This window comes from Cibotium barometz, chromosome 23 (assembly GCF_041138505.1).
Source record: "Cibotium barometz isolate CiBa-2024 chromosome 23, ASM4113850v1, whole genome shotgun sequence".
NCBI lineage: Eukaryota > Viridiplantae > Streptophyta > Polypodiopsida > Cyatheales > Cibotiaceae > Cibotium > Cibotium barometz.
In genome coordinates, this window is record NC_141068.1 from 34,235,624 (window position 1) to 34,246,136 (window position 10,513).

General features: G+C 37.8%; 1 protein-coding gene across 1 annotated transcript; it reads right to left on the reverse strand.

Annotated features, from left to right (window-relative positions):
* Nucleotides 1–222: 222 nt before the first annotated feature.
* LOC147625868 (arginase 1, mitochondrial-like) lies at nt 223–3,896 on the reverse strand. Its single transcript, XM_086817851.1, has 6 exons — nt 3,729–3,896; nt 3,471–3,630; nt 2,820–2,953; nt 1,048–1,257; nt 848–958; nt 223–608 (listed from the first exon to the last, which is right to left on the reverse strand). Exons 1-6 carry the CDS (start codon nt 3,882–3,884, stop codon nt 345–347), a joined length of 1,035 nt encoding a protein of 344 aa, XP_086673977.1. The 5' UTR covers nt 3,885–3,896; the 3' UTR covers nt 223–344.
* Nucleotides 3,897–10,513: the final 6,617 nt, after the last annotated feature.

The window sequence follows — 10,513 nt, forward strand, 5'->3', positions numbered from 1 at the left end:
AATGAAATTATTTTCTTCAAAATCACTCATTTTTCCATAGATGGCACAAAGTATGCCCTCTTTCTTTTGAAAAAAGATATGTAGGAACACAATCATTACTAGAGCATTACCATGAATGAAAATGGCCACATGAATCACATGATTAACTTGACTAACATGAATGATTCTTAAAACATGCTTTTTCCACATAAGATTCAATGAGATAGTACTATCCCATTGATACATAGATTAGAATCCCTTGTAGGTAATTGGATGCATTCAATCTTTCAATGCTCATGTTTGCATAGTGTGAACATAATTTATTACTAAGATTGTTTGGCTATGATTATCCGGAGGGGTAATTTTCACATTTTTGACATCTTTGCAGTTAGTTCCCGCACAAATTTTGATGCCACCATGGCGGTCATATGATATGATGTGTCACGTTGAGGATTGTACTCCACAACATTGCCTGCAACAATGTCTCCCTTCAAGTGTTGTAAGATATTCATCACATCACGGAAGGAGAGTCCACCAGACTCTATGTGAGACACTCCTGGTGCAAAACCTGGGTCGAGGCAATCTACGTCAATGGATACGTACACACCTTTTGCACCCACGCCAAGCTCCTACAATACACAGTCCAACATGAACATAAATAATTTTGTCACATGGCAAATATGGTGATGAAACATAGTTGAATGTCTTTTCATGGTTTAAAATGGTTTTTTGCTACCTGAGTAGTAAAAGGTGGGCAAAATGTCCAAGTAAAGGTTGGACAAAAGGCCATATATGGATGCATCATCATTATCAAAATTAAGCTTGGAGCATTATTCTACAACTTAAGGCTGGGTAAGATGTGGCATACCAAATTCTCCAAAAATTCTCGATGTTTTTCAAAATGCCTCATCTCATAAAGCTCCACTCCAAACCTCTCCGCTTGCGCCCTCCCCTCTTTGTTTATAGAACGTATTCCAACCTTTGCATTACAAAGAAAAGAGCAAAAAATTATTTGAATTTCTCTCACGTACTATTATAATGAAATGAAAGGAGAATATAAAAGCAAACCTGCAAAAGACGACGGGCATGGCCACCTTCCATGATGCGTGCAAAGGATGATGCATGCGAGAACTTGTTTCCTTCAAAAGATTCATAAAGGTCCGGATGTGCATCAAAGTGGATGATATCAACTGGGCCCCCAAGCTTCTCTGCAACTGCTCGTACAATAGGGTAGGAGAGGGAGTGATCACCCCCAATAATCAAAGGGCGAAGAGGATACTGTCAAGAAAAGAAAACATTTATAAAACAAAAGTTGAGAATCTTTAGGGTTGTGGTTTTTTACATGCTTGTGGCTGTGATTTAATTATTGCTTTGTGGACAGGTTGTGTTCACAACTAATTGTAAAATGAGGTTGGAATTAAGAACCATGGAAATAGGATGGACATGGAAGTTTCCTAATCCAAGGCATCCATGCCTCACCCATCCTAGAATATAGCACACATGTGTAACTATGCTTAATCATATATCAATTTTACTTTTTTGGGCACAAGTTCGAAAATAAGAAAATTGTATACATCTCAAAGTTTGTAAAAGAAACATTAGTATCCCTACTAGTGCAGTAAAGAAGTACATGAAAGGTCATACTTTATGCAATATGGAAGAAGCACCAAGCTTGCGGATTCCATACTTCTCAGTTCTTGTTAAGTCTTTGAGGCTTCCTCTCTATAGAAAAACTATGGATAACTGGCTAGATGTAGAACTCCTTTGAAAAATCTAAAATATTAGCATATTTTTATGAACTTAACTCAAAATTGTTTGCTATGTAAGCCAATCCTTTAATGTTGAATCAACTTATTTAATCTCAAGGCATAGCACATTCTCAAGGCCTATGAGACTAAAGGAAGTTGTAATATGTGTATAGTCTACGTTTTGACAAAGGGATCACTATTAAAAATTGAGCTACAAATAAATATGAGAATTAACATCATAGAATTAAGACATTAACTATTCAAATTTAAAACCTCTAGTGGCTCCCATGGGCCCAAAATGTATGTTAGAAATATTTTGTCATGTACATTAGTGCTAAGTAAGTTACTTGGCAACATTCTTTCGCAAACCCTAGGCATTATGATGGTTTATCTTTAACTATTGTCTAACCTTTTGTAAGAAAGGGTGACAATAATTCCAAATGTCTTTTTTTTTTCATTTTTTGCATATTTCATGGGTCCTTAGTACAATAATTCCATATGTCTTTATGTTGACTTTTTTGCATGTCGAGAGATAGGTGGTTAACTATCACACTATGTTGCCCAATGGAAAGTGTGAGACACTATACTAAAAGGTAATTTGTTGCAGCTTTATTTTAGTAACTACAATGAACTCAAATGCTTGAAAAGGTTGTGTTTGGAGGAATTCCCATAGGAGGCTTCCTATATTAGAGTGCTCATCTAGGGAAGACTACCAATCTCACATCCACCAAAATTTGCAATGCTCATAATTGGCAAAAGACAAGCCATTTGGTGTTTCCTTTTACAAGGAAAATTGCGTTGGCTTTGTTATTCTTACATTAAATGCAAGTCTTGCATCATCATCTAGTTCTCAACCTAAATTCCCATGCAACCAAATTTTAACAATTAGTTGTGAACACAACCCCTCCACAAAGCAAGAGTTAAATCACAACCACATTTTAACAATTAATTGTGAACACAACCCCTCCACAAAGCAATAGTTAAATCACAACAAGCACAAGATGAGAAGAGTCCATGTGGTAATAAATAAAGTAAAAGACAAGTAAAGTTAAGTAAACCATCACTTGAAACGTCTTTTAATTTCATGTCTACCTGATCCATGACCAGCTTCATAGAGTCAGAGACTGTCTTCATTAAGAGTTCATCTTCGATCCCAAGATTTTGCAACTCTTGGATTGGAAAATCCCCAACATCAGCTAAGACCCGTGGATCTGCCAAGTCCTTCCCTGCATGGTTATGTGACAAGTCGGGAGGGAAGTTAGCATGAGCCTCTTCATGGAAGCATTGGTCCTTTGCAAGCATATTATGAAAGCATGAGGTATTTCTTGTACAAGAATATGAAAGCCTAAGGTATGTCATGACCATCTCTTGAATCATAGTCGTGATAGAAGTTAGCATGAGCCTCTTTATGAAAGCATTGGTGCTTTTTGCAAGCATATTGTAAAAGCATAAGGTATTTCTTGTACAAGAATATGAAAGGGTAAGGTATTTCATAACCATCTCTTGAATCATAGTCACGACGAGTCAAAAATCCAAATTTGCAAGTTAAAAATGCAAACCTATTCATTAAAATGCTACGTACTATACATAGTCACGAAGAGTCAACATTCCAAATTTGCATAGCTCATGATGTGTCATATGAAGGTGCAACCACTTCCCCCAAGTGACGTTATGTGTCCTCTCCCCCCTAACCTCTCATAAATGGAGCAAAGTAGCAAAATGAAAAGAGGTGAAGCACCCAACCTTCCTCGGTTGTGGAATTGGCACTTGCAGACCAAATGGCCTCTCGTACAAACGGAGGAGCAAAAGCCGTTCCTCGATGGTAAGAGGAGTTGTGGCCCAAAGGAAGTCCAAGAAGACAGGAGACTGCTTGTGCCCCACCAGCAGCATGCACAACCTCAGCCTGTACTAAGATAACAACTAACACACTAAGTCAGCAACAGGGATGATGGAATGCATGTTACTAAGAATTGGAAGCATTAGACGATATGATAAAATTGCCTTAGCCCTTGCGCGCTCGTGAAGGAGAGCTAGCGAAGCGTTTATGACACGATCCTGGGCATGGCGAGACGATGCTGTTACTGGGATGGTGTATTCGGAAAAGTTTCTCGCACGCAGCTGGGTCTCGAGCTTTCTCAGGTGCTGGGCAATCCTCATAATGGCTGCAAATCAATCAGAAACCTCTGCTACAAAGAAAATGGACAAGTCGTAAGCATGAAATCTCTGTTCCTACGCAAACTGGTAAACTAGAGAGTAAAGGCATGGAAGCAAGGCGACCACCTTATAATAATGGTCTGCTAGTTGGTAATGTGAGCGATGGAGCAATTTCTGGAAATCGGAAGTGGAGATTATCTACTATCTAGAGTTGGTTACGAGTCAGGATTCCTGACTTCTGACAGAAACGGCTTGGCCCGCAATTTGATCACGAGGCCAAAATAAAAGCCTGAAACTTGTACACTTGTGCTTTGTAGTTTGGCTCGCAGAATTCGTACCTACTAGTACACATGCATGCGCGTTGCCAGTAGCGTTAACTTTGTGTGTTCAGGCGTGCGAATACTTTGCCAGTAGCGAGACTCTCGTGCGTCGTGAATTGTGTGCAACTCTCACTCCTGCGCTTAATGCTCTTATAAAGGCCAACCTACGTAATATTTTTTTCATCTCTGGAAATCGGAAGTGTAAAAGCCTGAAACTTGTACACTTGTGCTTTGTAGTTTGGCTCGTACACATGCATGCCCGTTGCCAGTAGCGAGACTCTCGTGCGTCGTGAATTTTGTGCAACTCTGACTCCTGCGCTTACAAGGGTACATGCTTTTGGGATAGCATATATAGCATCAGCACGTTACTTTGATTTTTGGCCCTCACAGAGTTAAGAGCTTGTTGGATTTGTTTGCAAACCAGCATGTGGCAAAGTTCGGGTTCACTTGTGCATGCAGGGCTGAGGTGTCAGCAAAGAGTTCCTTAACATATCAAAATCACCTGGTGCAGACATGGTTTTTCCTTGGGTCCTTGCTCTAGAATAGGGGCCAGCCCAAAATCCAATTTCCAAGTATGAGCTGCCAATGACAAGTTGGTTTACAAACCAAGCTGCTTGCGTGAACAAGCTCCAAGGGTCTGAGGCAACTATTTCAAAGAGTTATGCATGCTGACTTTTCTTAATGCTGCTTAATGTTAGTTTAAATTCAAGTTAGTAGTAGTTTAGTTGATAGTCGTGAAGTATTTTATCTTATGTGAGATTATTTAAATGGGGGTCTCCACTCATGTCCCAGCATTTTTAATGGTCCATGCACCGGAGTGATCGACTCTAAGGTGCTAGCGAATTCATAAGCTAGGGCACGGGTTTCCTCCGAGCGTCAGGGGCTCATCAGAGCCTGAGACCCTGGCTGGTCCAAAAAAAAAAAAAAAAGGTCCATCCCCTCTCCACTTCTCTCCTCTCCTCTCTTTTTACTCATCTACCTGTTTCCATATTTATTCACCTTCACTTGCATTTTTCACTACCCCTTTCCTTCCACTTTTCCTTCCCTTTTACAAGTTATTGGAAAACATTACTGCCTAAGCTTGTTAAAAGCAAGACTATAGTGGTTTAGTCACCTTATTCACTTATGTTGGAGAGATGTAATTGCTTTTATTTTGTCAATGTTTACTATTTTAGTAATGATGTGGTTAGTATAAATTTTTAGTTAAATGTTAAATTAGATTATATGTGATGGCTTGTTTTGTCTTTTAGCTTGTATGACACCACCCTTTATTAAAAGCACATACTATTATTTAAATGTAGGAAGAGGGTCCCGCACTTATATTTGATGGTCCATCCCCTCTTTCACTCTCTCCTCTCCTCTCTTTTCACTCATCTACCCTTCCTCGTATTTATTCACCTTCACCTACTTTTTTATTTCCCTCTCCTTTCAACTTACACCCTTCATTTTGGTTTTACAACTTATTGGGAATTTTTATTGTAAATTTATTAGAGTTACTTTAAAGTTTCTCTAAATGGGAGCTTCTTGGTTGTGCCACCTTGAGACACAAAATGTAGACATAATATCAATTGAAATAAGTGTTTCAATCCAATAATTAACTAGCATGTTTGACCTTGAAACCTAAATCACTTCACTCATTATTAATGACTATTTCATAATGAGAAGCAAGTCAGTTTGTCAACATCCATCTTCCGATTGTTTACACAAGTTTCAAATGCTACAAAAACTAGGCAAAATCAAGCACCTCCTAGCTCTTGTAGTGCATGGCTACAATGTGCTCCATGTCACCTATGCACTTTCTCCAATTGAGTTGGGGGACATTTAGCCACCATAGCCCGATAAGAGCATAGTGGGATGGGACTCTTAGGGCATCTTCACATGACCAATGTAGTTTGCAAACCTGCTTGTCTTTGTCAACTTCGACTTAGAAACTAGTTTTTGGGTTGGCCCCTACCGTCAAAGTAAGGGCTCAAAAAAAAACCAAGTATGCAACTATTTGCAACATGTGATTTTGACATGTCAAGGACTTTGTAGCTAACACCTCACCTTGCATGCACACCTGTCTTGAGGAACTACATTGCGTGTGAACAATACCTCTAGTTTTTTGTCCATTATGGGTTTACAAACTAGACCCTATGTATGAACAAGCTCTTACATGTGTTAAATAAGGTGGATTATCCACTGCAGCCCTTGCTTTTAGAGAGTTTGACTTGGAAACCCCATGCAATAATGGCACACATGTAGGCTCCAGATGAAGACGATGAAGGCACAACCATGTTGTTTGCTAAATTTATTCCTGGATCTGCTAGTTGTCCTGGGTCCCCTTATGTCGAATGGAACAAGTGTTTCTCTGCAATTTATAGATGCATGTGTTGTAGCTCCTCCACCCCCATAGTGGGATGAGCTCTAAGTGACTTTCTCCTTGACTTGGTAATTCCTATTTTCAATAAAGTCAAGATTAAATCAACACACATTTCTAAATGCTTTAGTTTAGTAAGTTTTTTATTGTTAAGAAAATTATGAAATGTTTATCGATATTCATATGTTAAAATTTAGTTTGTTGTGTATGACATTAAACACAGTTAATAGTATGAATGCTCACCCAATCTTGAAAGGCATATGCTCGAGACACAAAAAAGCTTTATGAGGTGTAGACCATAGTCATTTCGGATAACTAAGAATAAAAGTTTTTGAAAATATTAATGAAAATGTTCTTTACATAGAATTTTCCTTAATCCTTTGCCTCACATTCCCATAGTGAATGTTGCTTCTGACATCACTTCTATGTTTGTAAGTACCATAAAAAAGGCAACAACCACTTGTTAGGGTGAATTTATTTGAAGTTATTCAAACAAGTGTAAAGATATACTTGATTACAACATAAAAATGTATATATAAAATACATAATCAAGCATTGTAATTTTTAAATAAACACCTGATATATGCATTATTAAACCTTGAATGTTTACACTAGGCATGTTGGCTCATTGTTGAGCCTCACACATTCTAATATATATTTCGAGTCATCTTCAAATAGACATCTATAAATAAAGACTCTTGAAAACTTCTATATATACTCTTTTATTAGCAAGTTTTCCTTTGTTTCTTCATTCCTTGTGATTCTATATGCCTCACAAAAATGTTGTCTATTAATGGGCTCAAACTAGCACTATTGCCCTTCACTTTATCTAACTTGGCCTTAGAAATTTCCCCCTCCTCAAGCAGAGCTTGTAGGTGGTGCAATAACCCTACACTGCCCTAGCAAAGCCTATCCACCAAACCTATGCTTGGAGATCTTCTCCTCCTTTAAAAGTGTAGTTTTGAATGAGTTGCCCGCCGTCATCGTGGACCACATTGATTGCTACCATTATCATGGAGCTCACTCACTCCTTGCCATCAACATTCAGCCTGGTAAGATCCTTCACTAATCTGAACCTCGCCTCCTCAAATTGCGAATGCATGGGTGAAGAGTTAGGTGGGCGGACTAATCGATCATTGCCGAAAAAACCCAAACAAGGAAAAATAAAAACCATGAATTTTAGCTTTGCCAAACAAGCATCGTGCATAAGACTTACTTATATAGGCAGGCCAAAAAACTTTCTTCTCATGCTAGACTTAAGGCTTTATATTTTTGTAGATTAAAAAAATAGATATATCGTGACATGTTCAAGAAATTCACTCAATAGTATATGTGACTAGCATGTAAGTTCAAGAGAATGACATATTTATTTCATATTTTTCTCACATTTATACTAGCAAAACAGTGGCATAAAAAAGTTTTGGAAAAAAAAAAAGAGAGACTACATGGGAATTATACATAGTGAAAAAAAAAATCCCAAGGTGATGTGTGATCGTCTAACATGTATGAAAGTTCTTTTGGCCTTGCATGTTCATTTCACAATGGCAGTACATTGTCTAATTGCCTTGGGGTCGGCATTGGCAAAGAAGAAGGAACTTTTAATGCATGTGTGAAGCTGCAAGCTGCACAAGGTGGCTCACTGCAGACACTGATAGAGAGTAGCAAGAGGAGGATTAGGAGGAGGCAAAAAGAGGAGGAAGACTATAGAAACTTTAGGCAACTCCCTATACATGAATTTTAGGGGGAACCAGGAAATTTTAGCATATTTCCTAGATAAGACTAGGAAATTTTATTCCTAAATCTAGGAAATGAGTTTTCCTATTTAAATCACTAGAATAAATGTTTCCTATGTAGTAAATGAGGTTCTTTTACATAGGAAAATAAACTTTCTATGTAGGCTATGCATTGCTATCTAGGAAATATGCACTTCTACATGAAATTCAACATTTTCTATATAAGAAATGAGGTCCTTTATATAAGAAAAATTAGTTCCTAATATATAGACCATACAATAATATCTTGGAATTTTTACTTCATATATGGAGAATGAAGGTTCCCTATATAAGAAATAAGTTATTTTTCTAGAAAATACAATGTTTATTAAAACTAGAGAATCCATTTAATTTGTAGGTAATTATGTTTGTGATTTCAGTTAATGGTTTATCTATATAAGAATTCTTGTTTATCCTCATGGCCAATGTTTTTATATTTGAAAATGAGCACATACTTAACATACTTGTATAATTTTGATTTTTCTAAGATATATAATATAAGCTAATTTTGTTTTATAAATTCTAAACACTTATGTTTCTTCTATACGTACAAAAAGTTTCAAGAGAATTTGATATGAAGGGTAAGTGCACCATATAATAATGCCAATGTGAATTGTCAATTATTTCAATATTGAAATATAAAATGTAATGTCAAAAAGATGTTCAAATCAAAGTGCCCATAAAGATTGAATGTGCAATTTGAAGTTCATTATCAAATGAAAATAGCAATTTTCTTGTTTTAAAAGATAAATGTGCAAGTCTAGTCCATTTTCACGCAAAGTATAATGGTGTCACTTCATCTTTGGCCCATTGGCTTTGGATACCACAAACATCAATCTAGATTGTAAATATATCCACTATAAATGCTTGGGCCTACTGTGGTTTTGTTCTAAGCACTTAGGTGAAATCTTGGCTAGTGTGAATCTGTAGCTTCATCATTGGTCTCCTAGTAGCCTAGATTGTTGGAATTAATGTATTAGTTAAGGCAGTGGAAAATGTGTAAGCAATAAGGGTTAATGGCATGTTTTCTGTTATTTAAGGTTTTTCCCTCAAACCACAATAAGTTGTTGAGTTAGTGATAGTGTGTGTGTTTCAACCCTAGTTGGGTTCCACACTAGGGTTTTGGCATGTTGGGTAGCCATTGTGTTCTCATTCTTGCATCTTGTAAATGAGTTATGTCTGCTTTATTCCATGCTTTTCTCTTGCTACATTTGGTATTAGAGTAGGCTCTGCCTTGCTCCCCCAAACATTGATTTCTTCTCTCACATTTTTTCCTCTTAAATACTTATGAAAATTCTCAAATTTTGTGTCGGTGCGAAAGCAGCGCACTGCTTTAGAGATTCCTCTATCTGACAGCCAGGATGGCACAATAAATGTTGTCAGAGGGGGTAGGTAATAGCTAGCAGCGGCTGGCAGGCTACTGCTAAAGCGGCATACTGCTATGTATAGCGGCGCACTACTTTACTAAAGCAGCACACTCTAGGCAGTTGTTGACAGTTTTTTTGTGTCGACACAACTTTGGACTCTATCAGGGGGTTTTTTTATTGTTTTTGATCTATTTTGACACAAATGGACACACACAAACACACTCTAATGACCTATCACAAAAGAAATAATAAACAAACATTTTTTTCTACCGATTTGACCTTTTTCCTACGATGTGACACCTAGAACCGGTCACTTTAAACATCAAATCACAACTAAAAAAGAGATTTCGTACTAGTTTTTCTTGATTTTGACAACAATCAATCAAAAGCTAACCTTTCTACACAACTTTCAACAACAAACAACACTCCTATCACCTTCAAATCTCTCCAAACTCACAAAAACGGTCTATACTCCAGCTCAAGCTTCTAAGCTCGAATCGGGTGGATAATGAGGGAACGATTGGTATTGGTGGAGCGTACCTGACTAGTATCCCTAGCAATGGCACCAAAAATGTTAAGTCTTCTATGTATGCGACTCACATGTCATTGGGGATCGTCCAAGCATGCCGCAAGTGAGTGCTCAACTCCTTGCTACTTCCGGGTAGGAGCCAACCTCGCAATCGGTTCTACGAATGTCACGTTCGCAGCTCCCAACTTGTTGCAAATGCGATTCCACTTGGAGAGGAGAGGGAGAGGGAAAGAGAGAAGATGGCATACTCGTGAGCGTGGGTGAAGGGGAAACCGTGGACGTAGC

What these genes read in the sequence shown, in the direction of transcription:
- LOC147625868 (XM_086817851.1), bottom strand. Translation starts at nt 3,884, where the DNA reads ATGAGGATTGCCCAGCACCTGAGAAAGCTCGAGACCCAGCTGCGTGCG. An exon ending in ACGAGCGCGCAAGGGCTAAG is followed by an intron (nt 3,631 to 3,728) that starts GCAATTTTATCA and finishes ATCTTAGTACAG; the next exon opens with GCTGAGGTTGTGCATGCTGC. An exon ending in GAGAATTTTTGGAGAATTTG is followed by an intron (nt 609 to 847) that starts GTATGCCACATC and finishes TGTGTATTGTAG; the next exon opens with GAGCTTGGCGTGGGTGCAAA.